Raw genomic sequence first — 26,954 nt, 5'->3', positions numbered from 1 at the left:
TGTGGTTTAAGCAGCCCTTCCCTCCTCTACTTCTCTACCTCTCCCCATTCTCTCATCTCCCATATCATGTTCTGAACATTCCAACCTTCTTAAAGTTTCCCAAACACAGCACACTCTATCTCATCTATGAAGCTTCAAACACACTTCCCTCCACTCTTCATCCAGCTGATACTCAGCCATAATGCTCAGCCTCAGTGAGTCTCTGGGTCTGATGCCCCTCCTGACTCAGTCCTGCCTCAGGACTTACCAAACCACACTGCAGTGGCTTGCTGAGATGCTCACGTGCCTTCTTGACTCTAGGGCAAGCATCAGGTTTATCTTGTGCCACGTATGTCCCTCGCTCCCAGCAAGTTCTGAGCAGTCATAAGTAACAGACACTCATTCCATACTGCATCAATAACCTATAACAAATGTTAGTTCTTTAATGAAACTTTTCCAAGAGCTGTCCATTGGAAGGGTAACTCGACATGTGTTACAAATTTATCACCTTCCACCTTTTGCTGTGGTTACATAATTTATCTCTATTATTGAACAAGTTCTTCTTAAGTGCCAAATCCATGCCCAATTTATCATTGTTTTGTCCCTAGATCGTCTACCATTTTTTTATTTTCAGACTCTAACAATTAATTGATTAATGGAGTATAAATGTTATATTTTAGAATTTCCAAATAGGCCAGTTTATGGAGAGCATATGCTTTGAGGTTGCAAGGGGTGCATGATAAATCCAAGCAGGTAAGTTGAGACAAGATGGTAGAAAATATAGTTTGTTTAGCTATGACTTACTGGTTTGGAAGCTGGAGATTTGTTGTGGATTTCTAAACCAAGGAAGTAATATTATCATAACTGAGTATGAAGGAGATTAATCTGTCCTTAAAATAAGTTTATGATACAGAAATACAGTGCTTTCCTGCATCCATCTCCAGGATTGGTAATAGAGGAAGTGAATCTTGGTACTGTTGGGGATTTGGGTCTTTCTTCAAGGTTTTTTGGGGGGAAAAAACTGGAAATAGAAGATAATTATTAGACATACGAATTTGGGACCTCTGTCTTTGTATTTACTCTGGTTCTAACTCTGATAAATTGCTCAGTGAATGCTCAAGTTATTCAGAATCCATGGATATAGCTATAGCAGAATTAAATCTCATAGTTAATCCATAATTTGTTTCTCAACAGGTTCTCTGACTCTGAGAACACATCACGTTCAAGATTCCAAAATGGGATTTGTGATCAATGCTATCTATTCCATGGCCTATGGGCTCCACAACATGCAGATGTCCCTCTGTCCAGGCTATGCAGGCCTCTGTGATGCAATGAAGCCAATTGATGGACGGAAACTTTTGGACTCCCTGATGAAAACCAATTTTACTGGGGTTTCTGGAGATATGATCCTATTTGATGAGAATGGAGACTCTCCAGGAAGGTACTGTTCTGATTCTCTTCTAGACAATAGCACCTGAACAATCATCTCTTGATCCTAAGGTGTCTGTTTCTGTCTTTTGTAGTTATCTCAGCTTACTGGTCATATTTGGCCAGTTCTGACACCAGAAAGTGATGAAAGATAGAGAGGGGAAGCCCCATTTTCTGTAGCCAGGTACATTACTGATGCTGACAACAGACTCTTGGAACCATATTTCAGAGACCTGCACTTAGAGACAGGAGCCTCATGTTATTGTAGCAAATCAAAAGCCAGCCCTGTGGTTTCTCTGTACGTGTTTTCTGTTATTCTCTGTATTCTGCTCTCTTTTGGGGTCATAGAACTCTTCTGAAACATGAATGGTTCCATTTGTGGTAATTCAGAAATGGGGCTGAGGCGCTGTTACGTTGTTTGCTGTACCTATAGTAAGTTATAAGTCATTTTATTTTATTATCCTGTAGCTGGAGGACTTTCTCCTTTCTCGAGGACTAAATTGCCTTTTCCTCTGAAATTCTACCTTTCATTATTTATAGAGGAGCCTGAGAAATATGAACTTACTGTTAATTATAGGTCAGCCTCCAGAGAAGTCATTAGGTACCTAGAACTTACCACTATTCACATCTATCTCAGACTCAAAATCCTTAAGTGACTGTACACATGAGACTTTTAATCCATGAGGGATAATGTTGTTAAAATGATATTCAGAGTTGTAGCAGGGCGAGGTCTTCACTCTGCCTTACATTGGCACAGTCAGGGTCCTCTGGTCTCCCACTGTAAAATCCCAAGTATTCTTCCAGCAACAGTTTATGCTTGACATGGTGTCTTTACACTCTGCAGCTGATCCTGCCAAGAGAAGGTTTCATGACTCCATGACTCACACCCCATGTGCCCACACATGTACCAGCCACCTTGGTTCTAGCTTGTTTCCACATTACTGAGGTGAGCTGGAGCTTGTCCCTGACTGCAGCTGTTACCATCTCATAAGCTGAGCTTCGAAGTGACACTTAGTTCCAAATCATGCAGCCAAGAGCCAAGCTATATATTTTCTCCATTCTAGAGGCTTGAAGAATATTGTTCCAAGCAGGCGCTTTGCCAAGAAAAGCTGACTTTTCATATATAGTTTTCTTCTTTTTGGCTATTCAGTATATCCATGGGGAGTAGGGAATACAAGCATTCTATTAGGGCCAAAGAAAACTTCACGTTTGTTGTAAGGCTTCATAGGGCAGGTCAACCAATGAGCTCAGTCTGTAGCCTCAGGTCAAGGGCTAGTCCCTGATATCTGCACATGTATTTACTATTCTTATGAGCATACCAATCGCACCAACATCAGCTTAGGACTTGTTCCTCAACTTTGATGACTACAGCTCTAATATTCAGAGTTTTCAAGGCATGTACCCAAGCCAGTTCCACAAAGCAGATAGTGAAGAAATGTCTCAGCTCTATTCCAATGGAAAAGCTTAATGGATCAGACAGAACATCACTGTCTCATTCATAATCCTCCAAATTTTCTGCAATAGGGTACACTTATGACATTGGTTCTTATCCTTTTTTAGAACACGAATCTCTGTTAAGACTCAAATGAAATTTATAGATGTTCTCTAAATTACAATATACATAAAATTTTGCAAACAATTTCCAAGAATTCACAATTGTTTAGAGATTCCAGAGTTACAAAATTATAAAGGTTTGGTATTACAGTAACCCATTAATAAATAAATCTGAATTGGACTCTGAGGGCATGAGCCAGATTCAGGAGGATGGTTTCTAACTTTTTATTTTTCCAATTAATCCAGTTCTATTTACAAAATAACTAAACTAATATTAACTGAACATGTGTTCTGAGCCAAACACTTAGCTAAGTCCTCTACATTTTAATCCTATGAGGTAATGTTATCATTCTCTTTTCCCACTCCAGGCTCACAAAGTGAAGCTTACAAAGATTAAATTACTTCCCCAAAGATACAGTCTAATACATGATAGCTCAACATTCAAATTCAGTCTCCTGGACTTCATTCCTAGCATTACACAGTAGCCTGCCAATTAATCAACCAGGATCAAAATTTAAAACCCACTGTTTTTTGAGAAATGTATGGGGAGACATTCTGTTGTTATTTCTGTGGAGTAAAAGTTATGGCTCTGTTGGATCAAAGACATTCCAAACTGAGAAATGAACCAGAGGAGCCCTGGGGGTGACTAGGCAGTCCCCTAAAATGCCAGAGTCACAAGAGGAAGATCCTAAACAAAGAAAGCAGAGACAGGTAGCTCACTCTGGCAAACTACTGGAGAATTCACTTCAACCACTGCTTCTAAACCTCACAGCTAATCAGACTACTATTAGTCCACAATTCTTTAATGAAACCTTTGGGACCAGGTATGTTACAGAATTCAGGATTTTTAGATTTATAAAAGGTAACTTAATCATGTAGTACCACCAGCATGCTGTGGAGCAGGCTTTAATTAACATATTAATATTTCTGTAGCAAAACACACAAATATTCACACAAAGTGTGATACATAGGCTATATGTAGCAAAACATACAAATATTCACACAAAGTATGATACATAGGCTATAAATAGCCCCATTACAGTGCAGGTCAAGTTCTATCACCAGATGAGTTCAGATTGGGTAATGTTTTGTTGCCAAGTGAGTTATAAAATAACATAATTTTCAGAGCTCTAAGGTTTTCAGAATTATAGATAAGAAATACAGACCTGGACTACTTACCACCAATGGTATAGATCACAGGTCAGCAAACTGTGGTCTTCAGGCCAAATTGAGTCTGCTGTCTATTTTTGTAAATCAGGTTTTATTGGAATACAGTCAGCCTCACTTACTTAGATAATGTCTATGGCTGCTTTCACACTACACTGGAAGCGTTGAGTAGTTTCAACAGAGACCATCTCACAAAGCCTGAAATATTAACTGTACCTTTACAGCCAAAGTCTTCTGACCCTTATATGGAGACCATTGAGAACTAAGGTTTATGAGGACTTGCCACTGCCTGGGACTGAACATAAATGGGCAGAGGAAACATGGAGTCAACATCAGACTAAGTACAACTGACTATTTAAAGCAAAAATTTTAACAATATATTGTGATATTTATAAGCATGGCTGTGTAAAGTATTTGGCAACATGGCATAAAGAAAGGGGGTATAGAATTATACAATGGCAAGTTTCTTATCTACATTAAGTGACACAACATTAACTTTAAGTAGAATAAGATAAATAGAGTGCATATTTAATCCCTTAGCAAGAGGAATAGCTAAAAAACCAACAGAAGACTACTTTAAAATTTTTGATTAATCCAAAAGGTAAGAAAAGAATAACACATGGACAGATGTGACAAAGAAAAAAAAAGACTAGAACACTAGAAATTTGAAGATACTGAGCTGGTTTGCACAATGGTTCTTAATATGTGGCTCTGTCCACGGAGGGTCCATAGAGATGATTTGTTTCAACTTCCTAACTCTCTCTGGGGTGAAAAAACAGTCTCAGAGAAAGGAAGAGGCATGCCCATTCCCATGCAGTCAGTTAGTAACAGAGCAAGGACAATATACAATTGCCAGGCACAATCATTAAATTCAAATGAGAAGAATGTAACTTAATTTACACCCCCTCCATTTTCTTTATGTTACATGTGAAATGGTTTTATGTATATCCTGAAAAAAGATCTCATTATTATTTATTAAAGGATTTGGTCAAAGCAACCCTGTGGTCTCTGTTTAATCTCTGACAATCCAACCCCAAATTCACAGATCATTATAATCACTTTGTTGCATGGACTTGTGTGTGGAGTGTCCATTTTGTTAACCAACAGACAATTTATCACATTTCTAAGAATTAAACTTTTAAAAAACACACACCTTAGAATTATATACTGAGCTGATCTGAGGAGCTACAGACATCTAATATTCTGTACAGTCAGTTCCCCTTACAATGTTGCAGTTCCCCTGACAACCTTGCTTCAGCCTCTTGGGTAAACAATACCTCACTATCTTCTGAGGAAGGAAGACTGCTCCAATTTTCAGGGACTTATAACTGCTTAGAAAGTTCTTTATTTCTGTTAAACTGAACCCTGCCTGCCTCTAGTTTCTACTTAGGGCTTTGATAGGACTTTTTTTTTTCTTTTTGGTTAGAACACATTTCATGTTTTATTTTGTTTTTGAATGCTATATAAAATTCATTTTTTAAAATGTTAGTGGGGCGCCTGGTGGCTCAGTCGGTTAAGCATCTGACTTCAGCTCAGGTCATGATATCGGGCTCTGTGCTGATAGTTTGGAGCCTGGAGTCTGCTTTGGATTCTGTGTCTCCCTCTCTCTGCCCCTTACCTGCTTGCCTGCTTGTGTACATGTGTTCTCTCTCTCTCTCTCTCTCTCTCTCTCAAAAAATATTCAAAAATAAAAATAAAATGTCAGTATATTTCAACTGTAAATTGTGGTCAGTTAAGGAAGAGAGATGAGGGAAGGCAGAGAGAAAGGAGAAAGAAGAGAGATATTGCAGAAGACAGATCACACCCATCACACACAGTGATGAGAAAGAGGTTTCAGGAGCACAGAGATGTAGAAACCAAGAGGCTCAGTGAAAGACAGCAAGAGAGCAAGACAGGGAGAAAGAGAGGGAATGAAATAATGGGAAACAATTGCAGAAAGCTATTATGTGTTTCAATTCTTAGCTAATTAATTCTTCTCTCACTTTGATGGAGAATAAAATCTATATCCTATCTCTGAAAATTGAAAGAATTCATATCAATTGATAAGTGAAGGCAAAAACAATTTTTTTCATGGAGAATTATTTTTACCTAATTTTTTTCTAATATACTGCTAGCAAAGATTTTTACAGTAATGTTATATTTTCATCACTACAACTACTAATGATAATATATCTGTGTTTGTCTTACAGATAAGAAATAATTACCAGAAATCTGGAGGCTAATAATTGCATGGGGAGGATTCATTCTCTCTAACATAGTTAAAACAGGTTGACAGGTTTGAACCAAATTTAAGGTTTAACTTTTCTTGAAGTCACTTCCCTGTCAAATATAACATTTTCCATTCTATGCAGTTTTCATATTTATTTTTCAAAAACTGGATCTCTTCATGGTTTACCATTCTCCTGCATAAAACAGATTTTTGTGAAAGGGAAGCAACGAGGGTTGATTCTTTGCTCTATCAAATAATTATGGCACATTCTAATGGAGAAGAACAGCAGACTGGAAGTCTAAAGGCTGTTTAGGTTTGCTCTGCCACTTGTATACTCTGCAGTCTGGTACCACTCAACAACCTCACCAAGCTTTGGTTCCATTATCTGTAAAATGAAAAGTGTGTACTAGACCTTATCAGAGCTAAGAATTGGTAGGAATGGGTTGATGCCTCAAATGGGGTGAGCAATGAAACCCTCATATCTCTTCAAATCAGTAGCAGCAAAGAAAGAAGCTTCCTGACACCAATAATTCTTTATTTTTCCAAGCCTAGAATGTCCAAAGGCTCACAGAGTATTTGCTCACACGGAGTACCTTTTGAAGTCTCAGAAGCCCACATATTTGAAGTAGTCAGTGACATAATATAGGAGTTTCTTTTTTTTTTAATTTTTAATGTTTTTATTTATTTTTGAGACAGAAAGAGACAGAGCATGAACAGGGTAGGAGCAGAGAGAGAGGGAGACACAGATCTGAAGCAGGCTCCAGGCTCTGAGCTGTCAGCACAGAGCCCGACGCGGGGCTCGAACTCACGAACGGTGAGATCATGACCTGAGCCGAAGTCGGACGCCAAACCGACTGAGCCACCCAGGCGCCCCAGGAGTTTCTTTTTTAACCTTAGTGCTCTATTTTCTAATATCTCAACTCACTGCATTCTTAGTAGCCACTGGACAAATGTGACCGAGTGGAACGGTTTAGGACTCAGTTTTGTATTCTATAGATTGGTACTTTGGGTTTAGAAGTGGACTTTCGACAGTTACTCAAAATTGTTGCTTACTTCAGATAAAACACTTTAGGATAATCCTTAAGCTACTAAACAGTGAACAAAATTTAAGAATGAATTAAAATTCTGAAAAAGACACTACAGTAAAAAAGAATTGTGATTGGGAGTAAAAACAGAACGGTATTATTTTACAATGTACATCCAAACAGACTGATTTCATATTTGTTCTGAACATTTCCTTACTGAGCATTGGTCTGAGTATGTCAATCTGTCACTGGAATCCAAAAGCTAGAAAGTTTCCCATCCATGTCAATTTGCAGATAGCTAAAATAAGCTGAGCATGAAAGGATGAAGGGATCACGTGTAAGAGCCCATCTGCCAATCATTTAAGTCCTAGGAGGAAAACACATAGGGTACTATGTGAAGACACTGTATACCTAAGACATACCCACAGTTTACATCTACATGAGCCAATAAAGTGATGGTATTGTTTATCCACTGTCCTGACACTAGAAAATTATTTCAAAAATGCTTCTCTGGAAATGTTCTTACATACAAGAAAAACCTTGTAAATAATCACATTAATTTTGCCTCTTTACATCTCTATCCCCATACTCAAAATGAGAACAATAGCTAATAAAGGCTGAGAACTCACAAGGTACTCCTATCTTCTAGCATTTTTACAGTGCTTTAGAAGCTATTTTCACACTTATTTTATTTTGTTTTTTATTTTAATTCCAGTTAGTTAACATACAGTGTTATATTATTTTCAGATGTACAATATAATGATTCAACAATTTCATACATCACCCAGTGCTCATCCCAAGTGCACTCCTTGATCCCCAACAAGGATCAAGGACCCATCCTCCCATCCACTTCCCCCCTGGTTACCATCAGTTCTCTACAACTGAGAGTCTGTTTCTTGATTTATCTCTCCCTCTCTCCCTTTATTTTCCTCTTTGGTGGTTTTTTTTTTTTTTTTTTTTTTTTTTTTTGTTTCTCAAATTCCACATATGAGTGAAATCATGTGGTATTTGTCTTTCTCTGTCATATTTTGCATATCATTATACTCTTTAGCTCATTGCAAATGGCAAGATTTCATTCTTTTGATGGCTGAGTAATATTCCATTATATATACATATATAGTTAATATATTAGTATTATATATAGTATTATTTGATGAATGGAATTCTTATTATTCTTCTTATTATTTAATAAGAAATTATCTTATTTGTCCATTCATCACATGATTGACACATGGGCTGCTTCCATATCTTAGCTGTTGTAAGTAACAATGCTATAAACGTAGGGGTGCATGTATCCCTTTGAATTGGTGTTTTTGTATTCTTTGCGCAAATACTTAGTAGTGTGATTACTGGATTGTAGGGTAGCTCTATTTTTAAACATTTGAGGGACCTCCATACTCTTTTACACAGCAGCTACACCAGTTTGCATTCCCACCAACAGTGCAAGAGGGTTCCCTTTTCTCCACATCTTCACCAATACCTGTTGTTTCTTGTGTTGATTTTAGCTACTTTGACATGTATGAAGTGATATGTCTTTGTAGTTTTGACTTACACTTCCTTGATAGTAAGTGATGATGAACATCTTTTCATGTGCCTGTTGGCCATCTGCATGTCTTTTTTGGAGAAATGTCTGTTCATGTCTTCTGCCCATTTTTAATTGGATTATTTATTTTGGGGGGTGTTGAGTTTTATAAGTTCTTTATAGATTTTGGATAGTAACCCTTTGTCAGATATGTCATTGGCAAATATCTTCCCATTCTGAAGGTTGCCTTTTAGTTTTGTTAATGGTTTTCTTCACTGTGCAGAAGCTTTTCATTTTGATTAAATCCCAGAGTTGTTTCCCTTGCCTCAGGAGACATATCTAGAAAAAAGTTGCTATGGTTGATGTCAAAGAGGTTATTGACTATGTTCTCTTCTACGATTTTTATGGTTTCAGATCTTACATTTAGGCCTTTAATAAATTTTTAATTTATTTTTGTGTTTTCTATAATAAAGTGGTTCTGGTTCATCTTTCTTTCTTTTGCATGTAGCTGTCCAGTTTTCCCAACACCATTTGTTGAACAGACTGTCTTTTTCCCATTGAATATTCTTTCCTTCTTTGTCAAAGATTAATTAACCATATAGTTGTGGGCTTATTTCTGGGTTTTCTTTTCTGTTCTGTTGACCTATGTGTCTATCTTTGTGCTAGTACCATACCATTTTGATCACTATAGCTTTGTAATATAACTTGAAATCCAGAATTGTAATGCCTCCAAGTTTGCCTTTCTTTTTCAAGATTGCTTTGGCTATTCACAGTCTTTTGTGGTTCCATACAAATTTTAGAATAGTTTCTTCCAGTTCTGTGAAAAATGCTGTTGGTATTTTGACAGGGATTGCATTAAATGTATACATTGCTTTAGGTAATATGGACATTTTAACAATATTTGTTCTTCCAACCCATGAGCATGGAATGTCTTTGCATTTCTCTGTGTCATATTCAATTTCTTTCATCAGTGATTTACACTTTTCAGAGTAAAGGTCTTTCACTTCTTTGGTTAGGAATAAGCCTAACCAAAGAAGTGATTATTTTGGGTGCAATCATAATGGGTTTGCTTTCTTAATTTCTCTTCCTGCTGCTTCATTATTGGTGTGTAGAAATGCAACACATTTCTGTACATTAACTTTGTATCCTGAGACTTTACTAAATTTGTTTATCAGTTCTAGAAGCTTTCTGGTGGCGTCTTTCAGGTTTTCTATATAAACTATCATGTCATCTGCAAATAGTGAAAGTTTTACTTCTTCCTTACTGACATGGATGAATTTTTGTTATTGTTATTGTCTAATTGCTGTGGCTAGGACTTCTAGTACTATGTTGAATAAAAGTGGTAAGGGGCACCTTGCTGGCTCATTTGGTAGAGCATGCAGCTCTTGATTTTGGGGTCATGAGTTTGAGCCCTATGTTGGCTGTAGGGATTGTTTAGATAAATATATTTTTAGAAATGATATTTATTTATTTGTTTGTTTATTTAGAAAGTGCACATGCATGATAGTGAGGGAAGGGCGGAAAGAGAAAGAATCTCAAGCAGGCTCCATGCCTAGAGCAGAGCCCTACATGGGGCTCAATCTCACAACCCCAAGACCATCATCTAAGCTGATACCAAGAGTCTGATGCTTAACCAACTGAGCCACCCAGGTGCCCCATAATTTTTTTTAAGTGGTGATAGTAGACATCCTTGTCTTGTTCCTGACATTAGGGGAAAAGTTCTCAGTTTTTCCCCATTAAGGATGATGTTAGCTATGGGTTTTTCATATATGGCCTTTATTATATTGAGGTATGTTCCCTCTAAGCCTACCTTGTTGAGGATTTTTATCATGAATGGATGTTGTACTTTGTCAAATGCTTTTTCTGCATCTATTGAAATGATCTTATGGTTCCTGTCTTTTTTCTTATTGATGTGAAATATATCACATTGATTGATTTGGCAGTATTGAACCACCCTTGCAATCCTGGTGGATTCACCACTTGATCATGGTGAATGTTTTTTTTTTTTTTTTGGTTTTGTTTGTTTTACTGTATTATTGAATTTGGTTTGATAGTGTTTTGTTGAGAATTTTTGCATCTATGATCATCAAAAATATTGGCCTGTAGTTCTCTTTTTTAGTGGTGCCTTTATCTGGTTTTGGTATCAAGGTAGTGCTGGCCTCATAGAATGAATTTGGAAGTTTTCCTTCCTTTTCTATGTTTCAGGATAGTTTGAGAAGAATAGGTTAAATCTTCTTTAAATATTTGGTAGAATTCACTGTGAAGCCATCTCTTCCTGGACTTTGTTGGGAATTTTTGGATTTCTGATTCAATTTCTATGCTGGTTATTGATCTGTTCAAATTTTCTATTTCTTCCTGTTTCAGTTTTCATAGTTTATATGTTTCTAGGAATTTATCCATTTTCTAGGTTGTCCAATTTGTTGGCATTTAGTTTTCATAATATTCTCTTATAATTATTTTTATTTCTATAGTGGTTGTTATTCCTCCTCTCTCCCTTGTGATTTTGTTTGAGTCCTTTCCCTTTTTTTCTTGACAAGTTCGGTTAAAGTTTTATCGATTTCATTGATTTTTTTTTCAAAGAACCAGGCCAAGGTTTCATTGACGTGTTCTTTTGAGTTTTAGTTTCTACATCATTTATTCTGCTCTCATCTCTATTATTCCCTTCCTTCTGCTGGTTTAAGATTTTGTTTGTTGTTCTGTTTTTAGCTCTTTCAGTGTAAGAATGTTTATTTGAGATTCTTTTTCCTTCTTGAGGTAGGTCTATGTTGCTATAAACTTCCCTCTTAAAACTGCTTCTGCTATATCCAAAAGGTTTTAGAATGTTGTGTTTTCATTTTCATTTGTTTCCATGTACCTTTTTATTTCCTTCTTTAATTTCCTGGTTGGCCCACTCATTGTTTAGTAGCATCTCATTTAACCTCCATGTTTTTGTGAATTTTCCATACTTGTTCCTATGATTGACTTCTAATTTCATAGTGTTGTGGTCAGAAACTAGGCATGATATGAGTTTGATTTTCTTGAATTTGTTGAGGCTTGTTTTGTGACCTAATATGTTATCTATTCTCAAGAATATTCTGAGAGGATTTAAAAAGAATGTGTGTTCTGCTTTTTTAGGATGGAATGTTCTGAATATCTCTGGTAAATCCATCTAGTATGGTGTATCATTCAAAGCCATTGTTTCCTTGTTGGTTTTCTGTTTAGATGATCTATTGATGTAAGTGGGGTGTTAAAGTCCCCTACTATTATTGTATTATCATAGATTAGTTGCTTATGTTTGTTATTAACTGTTTTATGTATTTGGGTGCTTTTTGTTGAGTGCATAAATATTTACACTTGTTATATCTTTTTGTTGGATTCTCCCCTTCATTATTATATGTCCCCTTCTTTGTCTTTTTTTACAGTCTTTTTTTTTTAAGTATTATTTTGTCCAATATAAGTATTAGCTATCCTGGTTTTCTTTTGACACCTACTTGCATGATAAATGTTTCTTCATCCCTTCACTTTCAATTTGGTGTTTTTAAGTCTAAAAAGAATCTCTTTCAGGCAGCATACAGACAGGTCTTGTTTTTTTATCCATTCTGTCACCCTATGCCTTTCGATTGGAGTGCATAATCAATTTACATTTAATTATTAAGAGATATGTATTTGTTGTCATTTTATTATTTGTTTTGTGGTTGTTGTGTATCTGCTTTTGTTGATTTTGTTGGGAGATCTCTGTGCCTCCTGGATCTGGATGTTTCCTTCCCCAGGTTAGAAAGTTTTCATCTATTATTTCTTCAAATAAATTTTCTGGCCCCTTTTCTCTCTTTTCTTCTGGGATCCCTATAATATGAGTGTTATTACATTTGATGGAGTCACTGATTTCCCTAAGTATATTCTCATTTTGCATAAATCTTCATTCTCTCTTTTGTTCAGCTTGATCACTTTCCATTACTCTGTCTTCTAGGTCATTAATTCATTTCTCTGCTTCTCCCAGTCTGCTATTCACTCTATCAATGTGTCTCTCTTTTAGTTTATTGAACCTTTTATCTCTGCTATGCTATTCCTCATCTCTGTGTTAAGGGTCTCATTCATGTCTTCCACTCTTTTTTTGAAGTCCAGTGAATATCTTTATTACTTTAAATTCTGTACCAGGCATGTTATTTTTATCTGTTTCACTCAGATCTATGGCCATGACTTTGTCCTGTATCCTCTGTCTTCTCATTTTGTCAAAGTCTGTGTGCCTGCTTCTCTGTGTTAGGAAATTCAGCTACTTCTCTTGTTCTTGAGGGTAATAGCCTTATGAAGAAAAGGTCTTGTGGTGCCCTACAATATAGTGGCCCCTGTTCCTCAGGGACTGGCACTTCAGGGAGTATCTCCAGTGTATGCTGCCAGTGCTCTGCTATTGTGCCCTGGATGCTTTATCCTTTAGGCCAATCATCTATAGAGGTTATCTTTGTCTGTTGTGGGCAGTGTTTGGTTTCCAGCCTGAATGTGGTGCATTTTGAGTAAGTATGGTCTGGTCTGCTTGTGAAATGAGACCTTTTGCCACTACCTCCAGAACCAAGGCCCCACAAAACTCCTGGGTCAGGAGATGGGGTATCAGCAGGGGTTTGGGCCAGTCTTCTTGGGGAGGGGGACCACCAAGCTGGGATTTAGGCAAGGGTGACTGGGAAGGGCAGTTCCACTGGATTGCAGGGGAATGACTTGGTGTAAGCAAGTTAGGTAGTGAGTGTCAGTGTTGGGCTGCTTACCACAGGTGGCTCTGTGTTTATGCTGAGGGGTGGTATGGGGGAAGGGTGCCTGCCAGTTCCTTTGTTCCTGGAAGAGACTCTCTGTGAATGTTGCCTCTCTGGGACACACTCCAAAGTGAGCAGATACCTCTCCACTGTGTGCCCCAGGCGCTCTTCAGCTCACTGTTTCCATGCTACATGTCCATGAGTTGTTTGCCTGCCTTCTCTCCAAGAGTAGCCCCCTCTATCCTTCTGGAGCCAAGTCTGCTGACCTTTAGAACCCCAGGCTTTAAGCCCCACTGGTTGCAAAAACTCATGAAATTCAGCCCCTCTCACTTTCCAAGCCAATTGTTATGGGGTTTCATTTTCCCTGTGCACTCCCCTATGTGTTAGTCTGTCTGTCGCATCTCCACAACAGCGACTCCTCCCACCACACCACAGCAGCTATGATCCATTTCTATCCCAGACTGCATCTCCACACCTCCTACCTTCTTCAATGTGGCCTCTTCTCTATCTTATTTGTGGAGTTTTTTCTGCCAGTCTTCAGGTTAATCCCTGGGGTATTTAGGATGATTTGATAGTTAATGTAGTTGTATTTGTGGGATGAGACGAGCCTAAGATCCTCCTACTCTGCCACCATCTTCCCATCTCATAAATTCTTTTCAGATTTATTTTAAATACCACTCCTGATAGTCTCTTTAGACAACAATTTAGCCACTGATAAAGTGTAAAATAATAAAGGTAAAATCAGTCCCTATCCAGATTATCCCCACATTCCCTACAGCTGAAGACAAGATTAAACATTTACCAAATTTGTTACTTGGCTAGTAAAGGAAAATTTTGTCATTTTATTTGAATGGAGATAAAAACCTTTCTATATTTTTTAGAAGTCTTAACAGTAGTACTTGTTTAAACTTCTTGAAGTTATTTCAAAACTGTTTTTCATCCTGCTGAGGTCAAGTCACCTTCTCACATGGGATTATCTTCTATTTCATGTATAAGCTTGATGGTAAAAAAACAAAACAAAAAAAAAAAAAACAAAAAAAAACAGTCTCTTAAAGGAAAGTGAAGCAGACAGGCTTTTTTGTTATTTTAAGTATACTGTCATGGAAAATTCCAGTGTCACTAATATGATAGTAGATACATTTTTGGGAAATGAAATCTATTGCTTTTTCATAGCTGAATACTTATATTCTTAGCTGAATAATCATTATGTTCTTGTTCCTAAGGTATGAAATAATGAATTTCAAGGAAATGGGAAAAGATTATTTTGATTATATCAATGTTGGAAGCTGGGATAATGGAGAATTAAAAATGGATGATGATGAAGTATGGTCCAAGAAAAACAACATCATCAGATCCGTTTGCAGTGAACCATGTGAGAAAGGCCAGATAAAGGTAAAATAAAGTCCATGTTTTTTAAATTTTTTTGTAAATTCAAAAGTATTCACTGTCATTGGCTATTTCTGAAACTTTTAGATACTTGTCTTACCTTTTACATTATAAGCTTCTAATGTCAAAAAAAAATTTTTTTACTTTTCTGTCATTAATTCCTTTTGATGGTATGACCTATAGTTGTCTTAGTAATTGGACTGATTGAACCAATTGACAGTTGAGTCATGTTTATCCACACTCTTTGTACTCATGTAAGCCTTTTAAGGACATGCTCCTGGGGATAGATAGTTAACAGTTGGAAAACACATTAATTCCTAATTAACTTAACAAATATTTGTCAAACTATTACAAATGCAATAGTTTATATCAGTGGGGCAAAAATAAGTAACACACATTTACTGCCAGAAGAATTATAGTCTAGCTGAGGAAAAGTACCACAAGGCACAGATAAGCAACATCATATAAAATGTGATGATTTCATTAAGAAAGAAAAAAAACAGAGCTATATAAGTTCACATAAAAGAATGGGAGAGATTACTTCTGAGTAAAATGTTAGACATTGGACCATGAAGAATGGATATGATTTCAGAGCGAGATGTGGGAAAATGATCACTTACATAGAGGGAACAGTAATAGGAAAGATACAGAAGTGGTCGATTGAAGAATGTTCTGGAATAATAGTGAATAATCTAGAGTTCATTGCTTTAAATGGTTATTATAAAAGAGAAAGTCAAAATGATAAATTGAAGCCATATTTGTGGAGAGTTTTGAATGGCATACTAAGCACATTGAACTTAATTTTTATTAACCAGGAGTCAGGATAATTTTGACAAAGATGTTGACATAAACTAGGCTATAGTAGGTAAAGATGCATGAGTAGTTATAAACATGAATAGAGAAAGAAGAGACAAGTAAGGACACTGATAGTGATAACAAGAATCCTGCATTATAGACAAAACAGTGAGAATGGAGAGGGAGCAGGGGAGGTATTTGAGAGAAACATTATATATATATATATATATATAGGTATACTTAATCAACCCTGGCTACCAACTGGAGGTCAGATTGGAGAAGAAAAAGAAGTCCAAGACAACTGCAATTTCAAGTCTTAGTAACTAGAAAGTCAAGCATAGAAAAATGGGAATGGTTTTAGAGAAAAGGCAATGGGTTAATTTGGCAGCCTATTGGTTTGAGATATCTATCCAGTGATAGAAAACATTGGTCTACAACAATGAGAAATAAGGCTGAAGATACAGAGTGAATTGAATAGAGCTAAAGTTGGAGCTGTTAGAGTAGGTAAGTCACTGAACCGGAAAGTATACAGAGGAAATAAATGTGGACCAAGAACAGACACTGAAGATATACTTTGAAAGCATAAAGGGGGTAAGGGGGGGGGGGCGGTCCCTCCAGTGGTTCAGTCAGTTGAGTGTCCAACTTCAGCTCAGGTCATAATCTGACGGCTCATGATTTCGAGCCCCGCATTGGGCTCTGTGCAGACGGCTTGGAGCCTGGAGCCTGCTTTAGATTCTGTAGTCTCCCTCTCTCTCTGCCCCCTCCTGCTTGTACTCTGTCTCTCTCTCTGTCAAAAATAAACATTAAAAAAAAGCCTAAAGGAAGAAGAAAAGGTAGGGAATGAGGGACAACAGGGCCAGGGAAAGATAGAGAACCAGAAAGCAAGCTGTCATGCAAGGTGGTAGTCAGTGGAAAAGAGAGGTCAAGGAAGAGAAGCACTGAGGGAAAGACAAGAAAATTAGGGTTAGCCCTTCACCTGGGCCTTCTGGAAACAGAAGCTTGTAGATTAAAAGAATAGAATGGTAACTGAGCAAGAAGAAGTATGTGATGAAAAGCAGTTAAGGGGCATGTCTGATAGTTAAGGACATTGAAAAGTTACTTTTAGGCTAAGTAAGTTCTGACCACACTTACAGGAAATAAAAAGTCAGTGAAAGAGAGAATGAAGATATAATAAAAATAAAAGAAGTTTAGCTATTGAGGTATAATGCCCTAGGGGAAGAACAATGATATCAAATTATTCATCAAATAGTTATTGAAGTACTAGACTACCACACTTCAGGCAGTGTATATACCTGGAGTAGTCAGCCTTGGTCTTTTCAGTCAATCTCATGTTTACTCTGTTTAGAACATTTGAGGTGTTTATTCATTGGTGATTACAAATTAAATGGAAATAATTTAGTGTTAACTGTAAAACCTTCAAGGGGTAGTTCTGAAGATTTGGTAAGCATAAGACCAGCAGGAAGAAAGACAAGGTAAATAAAGATAAATAGACATTCATATTATCTGCTAAATGGCACAATAGCTTATGGGGTATCTAAATATTTCTGTATGTTTTGTTATGGTATACAACACAGGTTAATAAACCATAACCCATGTGCCAAATCCAGCCTATTGCTTGTTTTTGTAAATAAAGTTTTATTGAAGTACACCATGCTCATCTGTTTATGTGTTGTCTATGCCGGCTTTTGTGCTACAATAAATGGAATTTATCAGTTGAGTTGAAATAGAGACTGTATGGCCCACAAAGACAAAATATTTACTTTGCAGAAAAAGTTTCCTAACCTTTAATATTCAGTGACAGGCTGCATCTTGCCCAGTCATCTTGCAATTAGATTCTGTACGTGAAATTATTTTTAGACTCACTCAGAATATTGATTGTTCATAATTTCCATTTCCTCCTGTAGAAAGATTAGCCTGGATAAATTACCACATGGACATTGTTTTGACCTTTCACAGCAATACAGTTTGAACCTGTAACTTCAAAATGCTGAATAGCTGATTTGCGAGATTTTTTTATATGTACTTTTCTACCCCATTCTACTGGGAATGACTTACACAATGGAAGAATTTGACTCCCTGTTATCATATTTTTAATACTAGTTATTTTTTAATGTTTAGTCTTTTGTTAATCCCAAATTTTATTTTCCTAATCATATATTATTTTCACTGTATTAAATATACAAGTGACAATATTTTCTTAATATGGCTTAATGTTGTCATTGAGCAATTCTATTAAAGATGTCAACATCTCATGCCATCTTTCAGATTTGTTAATTTAGCGTCCATGCAAGTACACTTGGTCTAGCAAAGGTTCAAATATATTACATATTGTTATTCACAAAGAAAGCACCACTACTTCCAGGATCTTCAAAAAGAATGGGAGTCATGATGTTACAGAATTGTCACTACCTTTTCATGAATGTGAAACAGAACATATATAATATGTGAAAAAAAAAGTAAAATCAATTCTAAATAGAAGAAATATCAAGTTGTCACCACTGATGTAAAAAAAAAAAGACTATAATATTGGAATTATTCTTAGAACAGGAAATGATTTTATTTTGGTAAAAAAAAAATTGAAATTTACAAACCAATGCAAACATGAACTGCACAGGAACTGAGTATATTTCTAGAAGGAAAAAAAATGCAGCTGCTTTGTTTGCCATGCCCTCCTAAGAAAGAGAATCCTTCAGTATTTCAGATGTGCTTGTTTGCATTACAAAATATAATAATTGTCCAACAATAGTTTTACCAAGTGTGGTTGAAATTACCTTAAAATGACATTTTTTCTCTATATAAATATTCATATGCATATTACTAATAAAACAGTTAACATCGTTAGAGCGTCCTACAGTTTACAAATCACTGTGCTATTAATCATCAGGAAACCCTATAAAGCTAGATATTACATGTAAAGCACTGGTCTTCGTTTGAAGAAGTCAGTCAATCAGCTGTGGAACTGTTCAAAGCTACACAACTATTTACTGGCTATAAGTAAGACCAGAACTCTGGTGCCTCTTGATTCTCAAGTCCAGGACTCTTGCACTGCATCTTTCAAAATATCATGAACTCTATTGTTTTTATGTTTTTATTTTAATTGCAGTTAGTGAGCATATTAGTTTCAGGTATGCAACATAGTGATTCAACAATTCCATACCTCTCCAGGTGCACATCACCCACAAGTGTACTCCTTAATCCCTATCACCTATTTAACCCATCTTCCCACCCCCTGAACTCTATATAGACCAGTAAGGCACAACATTTATGAACATGAGTCTTGAAGTCCAACAGGCATTGTTTGATCCTTCATTTGCCCATATGTGTTATCTAAGCTCACCACACTTCAGTTTTCTCCCCTTAAAAAAAAAGAATAAAATAAAACCAACCATCTTATTACAGAGCTACTCTAATGTTTTAGTGAGATAACAGTATATGGCATGCAGAAAATAGCCATTAGTCAGTATTATAATGAAGACTACTTTAGGTAGATTAAGCAGGTCTAATTAGCAACGCTGTCTTACTTATCTGTTTATTTTAAGGAAGGGACCATTCAGACCCTTCTGTCATTCTCTACTTGTGTGGTGGCAGTGTCAAGAGTCGGCAAAAGGTATAGGAAATACATAAGAGGTGCCAGCTTACAATTGTATATGGCTACAGATATCTAGACACTGTTACTATTGAAGGTCATTAATAGAATCAGCATGGAGGACAAGGAATATGCAGTGTAATCATTGCTGTGTCTGGTTATTGCTGGTTATTAATCACAGTTTTAATTATTTATAAGAATGTTTAATGAATGCTGTCTCTATTCCACAGAGGCTATTCATGCACCAGTGGTGGAAAAAAAATAAAAGACATCCATTTCTAAAGAATAACATCTGGGACTCCTTCAACTGTTAAATTATTTCAATTATTTTCCATTGCCTTAAAAAAATCAAACAGATGAAGAGGTATATAATAGTCTCAATGACCTTATCCACCATCATCCCAAGCAAATCAAAGCTACTAGAATAGGAAGGAATGGGCTGTGAATTATTGAACCAGATTTTCATTAGAAATAGAGACCAAGAGATGAACTCCAGAAAAAAATACATGTTGAGTCTCTTAATTCAATAGGAATTCCTAAGGATTTTTTTATCATACAAGTAGACTTTTGAACTTTAGCAGGTATACAATGTTTTTTGCTAACAATTATTCAACTGATGGAAGGAGCCAAGATAAATTTAGAGAGCAAAAGTTTTTAATTTGAGGGAAAACAGAAGACTCTGGGGAAAATTCAGTTATATACATACAAGTGTAAGTGAGTGTGTATTTATATATAAGTACAAACACAGACGTTTCATTAAATATAGATATCTAAAGCTAAGTACCCAAAGACTTGTATTTATTTTTTTCAATATATGAAGTTTATTGTCAAATTGGTTTCCATACAACACCCAGTGCTCATCCCAAAAGGTGCCCTCCTCAATACCCATCACCCACCCTCCCTTCCCTCCCACCCCCCATCAACCCTCAGTTTGTTCTCAGTTCAAAGACTTGTATTTAATTTAATTCTAAACCCTGTCACCAACCAATTTTATGATGTGGGACTAATTGCTTAAACTCAGCTTCAGTTTCTGTGATTATAAAATGAGAATATTAATAAACACACTACTTATTTGATAACATTTGAAATAATTTATGTTAAAGCCATTTCTGCTTTGCAAAGCAGCATATTTGAATAACAGATTGCTGGATTTTCATCTATACAAAAAAATAATCAAAACTTTAAATATTTACCTTAGGTGATCCGGAAGGGAGAAGTCAGCTGTTGTTGGACCTGTACACCCTGTAAAGAGAATGAATATGTCTTTGATGAATACACCTGCAAGGCGTGCCAGCTGGGGTCGTGGCCCACTGATGACCTTACAGGTATACGTATCACAATGTCAGCATGGATACATGCTTCAAAAATTAACTGAAAAAGGATATACACATGGAGGAGGTCACATCTCAAGTATTTCTCATCTTGGTGGTATTGTTCACATGACAAAGAATTCCCTTAGGGACAGAAGCCTTCCCAATGCATGGGCTAATCTCAAAAATCTTTATATCTCAGGGAGAGATTGGTCAATATTCCTGCTCACACCCCCAAAGTAGATCAGAATTCCTAGGTTTTCTACTGGACATTTCCAGCCCATCCTCAGTAGAGTCTCAGAAGGTCCTAAGCAGGGTCCCAGTTAACCATGTATTTGAAGTGGAGAGGGAGAGCTGTTAGCCAATAAAAGACTAAAACATATGACATATCCAAGAGAAAAAAAGCACAGAGTTGGGTGGAAGTTGGTCTCAAACTTTGCTACTCTTAGTAATTTTCCTTCTAAACCAGGAAGCTCCAACAAATGAGTTTTAAAATAATGTTAGCACAGGGTAAAACTTATCTCTACTTGTTTTTTTGTTTTTGTTATTGTTGCTTGTTTGCTTTCTTTGTTTGACTTTTGTGTTGTTTGGGTTTGGGTTTTTTTCCTCCAAAAATGTTAAGGAATATGTCATTGTGTTCTCAAGATTATAGTTCATGGCTATTCCTAATTTTTCCAATGTAAAAACAAAATATAATACCTTTCATCCTTCCTTCCAATTATGCAATAAAAATTTATTACATGCATGTTTGCCCACCATTGAAATAAAGATATAGAAATAATGATGCAAACTCTATCTTAAAGAAGTTAATATGGGAAGCAAAAGGTAAAAATATGATTACAATATTATTAAAGGGCACAGATTTGTGGACATGGAATATGAGGAAAGGACCTATAGGAGTAGGTCTTCAAGGAAATTAAGAGACAAACAGTCTAGGCAGAGGGCCCACTATGTGGGATGTCAGATCATCTAGTGATTCGACAATTAACACAGATTTAGTATCAAACTCCTAGAGGCCAGAAGATTATAAAATCATCACTGTTAGACTCCATCCCTCACAGGATGAGAGATTAGCCATGATAGTTATATTAGCAATTCCAAAAGCCTGGTTCTAAAAATCCTATGATCCTGGGCCTTTTGAGACCAGCTTACATTAAGGCTTTGTTTCAGTGATTGTCAATGATTGGTATTTATACAGAAGACTTCTCTTTTCTTAAAAAGTAAAAAAAAAAAAAATCTGATTTAATATAACATCCAAGTGCCTTCTAATAGCACTTGAGTCCTGTTTTCACCATTAGACATTGAACTTTCTGATAACTCATACATCCTGGTATCCCTAGAGCCAACTCAGTGCTAAACATAAAGCCTGCAATAAACGTAGTTGAATGGATGAGCTACAGCACACACACACACACACACACACACACACACACACAAATTGTGTTTAATATAAAGTAAAAGAACTAAAATAAAAATGAAAATATTAGGGAAGATACAATTTAAATTTGTAGTTATAAAAGTTCTCTTTGAAGAAATGGACATTAGTTGAGGCCTGAGTAACAAATAGAAACAGCTAGCCAAGAATGGTGAGAAGGGCATTTCTAAGGGAAAAGCACACCTAAGGTCTGCCTATGTGGAAACAAATCGGAAAATCAGAAAGGTAGCAGGAACTAGATCATGTATAACCTCATAGCACATGTTCAGGATTTGAATGTTTGATATAAAGTATAATGAGAAACCATTGCATGGAGTATAGCAGAAGAAGAAAGCCCAAGATGATTGAATGTATATTTTCAAAAACATAATTCTAGTAGCTGTGCAGGAGAATGATTTGGAGGGGGATGGAAAGCAGGAGAAGGGACACAGGTTGGGTGGTTACAGCATGTTGCCATTGCAGGCAAGAGTTCTTGGTGTCTTGGACTAAACGAGATACTAAGTAAGGGAACCAAATTTTCTGCTTTGAAAACTGAAGAAATAAATGCATTCTTTGATAAAGACCAGTAGTTTGGTTTAAGACAAGATCAGTTTGACATAAAATTTGAGATTTTCAAGTATGACTTAATTAATTTAACAAATGAAGTCTGAATTAATTTAACAAACTCCTTAGTTTGAGCCAGAAAATGTAGTAGGAACTAAAATTCAAAATGCAATCTAAGTTTTCAGTAAACTTATAATCTAGTGGAAGAAAAATATGTAAATAGTAACAACACGGTATACTAACTGCTGTAGGTAGATAAGGAATGAATAAAGTATTATGGAAAAATGAAGGAGGGCATACTTAAGATGGGAGAATTCCAGAAAATTATGAGGCATAATTTTCAGCTCACTTTTTAAAAAGTGAAGAAGATCATATTAGAGTGTGCCAGATCAAGGCTTTTAATGGCACCACCATTCTCCTAGATGGTGAGCAAAACCAAGGGAGCCACCCTAGACTCTTCTCTATGCCAGGCCACGCATATCCAGTCACTGGTCAAGCCCAGCTATTTGAGTTGCTAAATATTCTTATTCCCTCCTTTCTTCTCCATTTGTACAACTCTTCCCTTGATTAGGTTCTCAGATTTCACACTTGACCCTTGCAGTAATTTCCCAGTTTATTTCCCTACTCCCAAATGTATGCCACATGCCTCTAAGTCTACTTTTCATCTTGCTGCTGGATAATGTATCCAAAGTACAGATTTGTCCCATTTACTTCATTGCTCAACACTTACCAGTGTTTTCATATCTCTACAGGATATATTCCAAGTTTTTCAACATGGCATTCAGAATTCCCTCTCTTCCCCACCCTCTTATAATCTTTCTAGTTTCAATCAGTACCACTTTACAAATCTTTATGATTTTGCCTTCTAGTATCAAGGGCTGTTTAAATACTTGTCTACATACAATGCCATTTTATTCTTCCATGCCCATACATGTGTTATCTTCTCTGCCTGGAAGGTACTTACTCCTCCTCCTTTACTTGAGTAACTCCTACTCACCCTTCCTTATTCTGTTCAGATGTCACCTCTATGAAATCTTTCTTGATGTACTTAGACTGATAAGCCCCCTATTCTGTATTTCTAAAACAAATTCTGCTTCCCTCTTTACATCAGTTTTCAAATTGGATTTTAATGGTCTTTCTCCTTATCTGCCTCTTCTAGTGAATCATTAGTTTCTCAAGGACATAACTGTATCTCAATCGTATTACCATTCCCAGCACGTAATAGAATGCCTGGCACAGAGCAGGCACTCAGTCAATGTATGTCAACCTGCAGGAAAATTATGGGGAGTGTAACAAATGAAAATGAAAGCAGGTATTAGGGTCATCCTGTGAAAATAGCTATTAACTAAGGAGTTTGGACTTTTTCCTGTAAACAGTGGAGGGACAGGGGCTCCAGGGTGGCTCAGTCAGTTTAGTGTCCGACTTCAGCTCAGGTCATGATCTTGCGGTTTGTGAGTTCCAGTCCTGCATCAGGCTCTGTGCTGACAGCTCAGAGCCTGGAGCCTGCTTTGGATTCTGTGTCTCCCTCTCTCTCCACCCCTCCCCCGCTCATTCTATGTCTGTCTCTCTCTCTCTCTCTCTCTCTCTCTTTCAAAAGTTAAATAAAGATTTAAAAAAATTTTTTAAAAATCAGTGGAGGGACAGTGGAGGGTTTCAAGCAGAAGAATGAAATGGTTTTTTTCCTCTGGCTATATGCATACATGTGAGTTTGTGTGTGTGAGGGTAGAAGAGAAGGTAGGGGGAATAAATGCCAAACTTAGAAAGGTCTCCACATTGATATTATGTGAAGTTTAACCTTTAATTGAGATCTACAGAATTTTCCCAAGGAGCCTATAGCTGTTTGCAACCCTATCTCACTGACCCTGATTCAAAGTAACAGATCACTTGGGGCTGCTCTCTAGCCAGAAGACTGCTCTGATGACTTCAGCTCTTCCAAAGCTGCCACAGAGAAGCTTGGGGCTAGCTTCAGGGAGTATTTTAAGTCTTTCTTCTACCCACTTAGTTACCCTACTTCAGCCTATGACAGCTCAGGTCACCTTTGGGTCAGTACCCTCATGGTGATAATGGATAGCAACTAACACATACATTATGCTTTCTATATGTGTGAAAGGAGAACTGTTTGAAACATTTTACAAATGTTAATTTAGTTAATCCCAACACAATCCTGTAAGACTGTTAGTGTGGTTAAGAGATTTGAGCCTACTAACAACTGAATGATTATTTAGAAAAAAAAAACTAGATGTGGCAAACAACTGACATTAATGTCTATATATTCAGGCATATATTTGTATATATGTATATATTCATGGAAAGATGTCTGAAATGAAGGTTACTCACTGTTAAGAAAACATGTATGTGAGCGCTGGGACTATGGGTTACCTCTTCATACACACACATACACACATATATGTGTATGCATATAATATTAAATTATGTTATAGGCACATATTTCCATCAATAAAGCCATTAAAATAAATTTTAAGCTATCTATATTCTTAATAGCTATCATAAATTATCAGGAACCAGGAACTAGGAATTAGGAAGACAGAGAAAGAGAATTTGGCATGAAAACCAGGAAGACTAAAATAAAATTTAGATTTAAAACTGGAGGATGAGGGCACAACATAGACAGTGTCCCTAATCCATTGAGAACAAAGTAGTTATTCTCTGTCTAGCACTCTTATCTATGTTAGCAGTGAAAAGGATAAATGGGATCCCTGCCCTCAAAGAGATTATCATCCTAAATATCGACAGAGAATAATAAGATGTTGAGTGTTAACAACAGAGAGGACCAGAATGCCATAAGATCCTGAATCAGTGGAAGCAACTTAGATGAGATGAAAATTTCCCCCAGTGGACAGAGTACATGCAAGAATTAAAGTAAAGGTGGACATTGGCCAAACTGAAATGAGGAGAAGAGTGTTTGGGACATAGAATACAGGAACTGAGGACAACCCAGAGTATGGGGTGGAGGGAATAAGACAGACAAGCGAGGCCAAGACCAACCCTTGGAGGGCTTTGCAAGTCATGGGAAATATTTTGAAGTTTATTCTAACAGAATTTAAAAACCATTATTTAATCATTTAGTCCTTTGTTCAACAAATATATACCTAGCACTTCCTCTGTCCCAGGCAATGTTCTAAGGGCTGAAAATATTCCCATGACCAAAACATAAAATTCCCTGCCCTTATAATGTTTACATTCTAGTGGAAAGAATAGTTTCAAACAAGGCAATTATCACCTCCAGGAATATCCAAAAACTGAATAAGAAAGGAAATGCAAACAGGGTGGGCTGTTTTATGAATATTATCCAAATAGCAATGTAAAGAGTGAATATGCTTAAAAGCTTGAACAGGAAGGGTAGTGATTTCAGAGTAGTGGTTTAATCTGCAGAGAAGGGAGGGAGTTTGGTGGGAGTTAGGAAAGAGGTTTCAATTTTATCTGTAAGCTGTGTGTTTGATTTGAAACAATCATGATGAAATATCACTGTTTGTCAAATCTAGATTTTTTTATGTTTGTTCTGTTAATTCCCTGCATGTTTACAATCTTTATAACTTAAGACACTTCATACTAGTTGAGCTATTTAAATACTGAATACTGAAAGATACAATTTAAAAATAAAGATTAGAATTGGGATTTTAAAAGCGGTAAGAGAAAACCACAGTAATGAAATTTTGCAGATCACAATGTGAATCTATTTGCCTTTTGGACTATGATGATGTAGTGGGAATAAAGAGCAACGAAAAGATCTGATTAGGAATTAAAATCAAGAAGAGAAGGTAATTGTTTCCCTGAGAGATGACAGTAACTAAAGTATAATCTGGCTGGAGCAAGTAAGGGGGGGTTAGGGGAATAGTGGAAGGCAACAATTTGGGTTCAGTGTTCAGAGAATTCCCTAACAGCCTCTGCCAAGATAACTTCTTCATTGCACACCATTCCCCACCAGATATATGCAAAAACTGTCCTAGAAAGAATCTTTAATTTGTTTTCTCTCAAAGAATTTGGGTTAGGTTAAAAGTAGCAGATCTTTGGCTCCTTAGTCTAAAGCCCAAGCCACAGAAACCCTTTCAGGTGGGTTTGCCAACTCTGGCAACCTTCCAACAAACCCAACTAAAAGGAAAAAGCAAAAACAACATGACTTTCAAAAAGTAACTCAGTGAGAAGCTTTATGACAGGAAGTTAGAATGAATTCCTGCTTTTCACTTATAAAGAAATGTATTTTATTCATTTTAAAGGCAAAGCTGTAAAATAGAAGGAAGGCAGTGCCTATCAGCATTTTAATGTCAATAGGAACATT

General features: G+C 36.6%; 1 protein-coding gene across 4 annotated transcripts in view; it reads left to right on the top strand.

Annotated features, from left to right (window-relative positions):
* GRM5 (glutamate metabotropic receptor 5) overlaps nt 1-26,954 on the top strand; it is a 536,965-nt gene that overhangs the window by 433,661 nt on the left and 76,350 nt on the right. For all 4 annotated transcript variants that reach the window (XM_060605397.3, XM_060605400.3, XM_060605396.3 and 1 more), the window contains exons 5-7: nt 1,174-1,420; nt 14,826-14,994; nt 20,568-20,694. In XM_060605397.3, the coding sequence (XP_060461380.2) occupies nt 1,174-1,420; nt 14,826-14,994; nt 20,568-20,694 (543 nt within the window). The remainder of the gene's footprint in view (nt 1-1,173; nt 1,421-14,825; nt 14,995-20,567; nt 20,695-26,954) is intronic.

Source organism: Panthera onca, chromosome D1, assembly GCF_046562875.1.
Source record: "Panthera onca isolate mPanOnc1 chromosome D1, mPanOnc1 haplotype 2, whole genome shotgun sequence".
Taxonomy (NCBI): Eukaryota; Metazoa; Chordata; class Mammalia; order Carnivora; family Felidae; genus Panthera; species Panthera onca.
The sequence above is the reverse complement of the archived record's forward strand: the minus strand, read 5'-3'. Positions and strand labels throughout refer to the sequence as shown.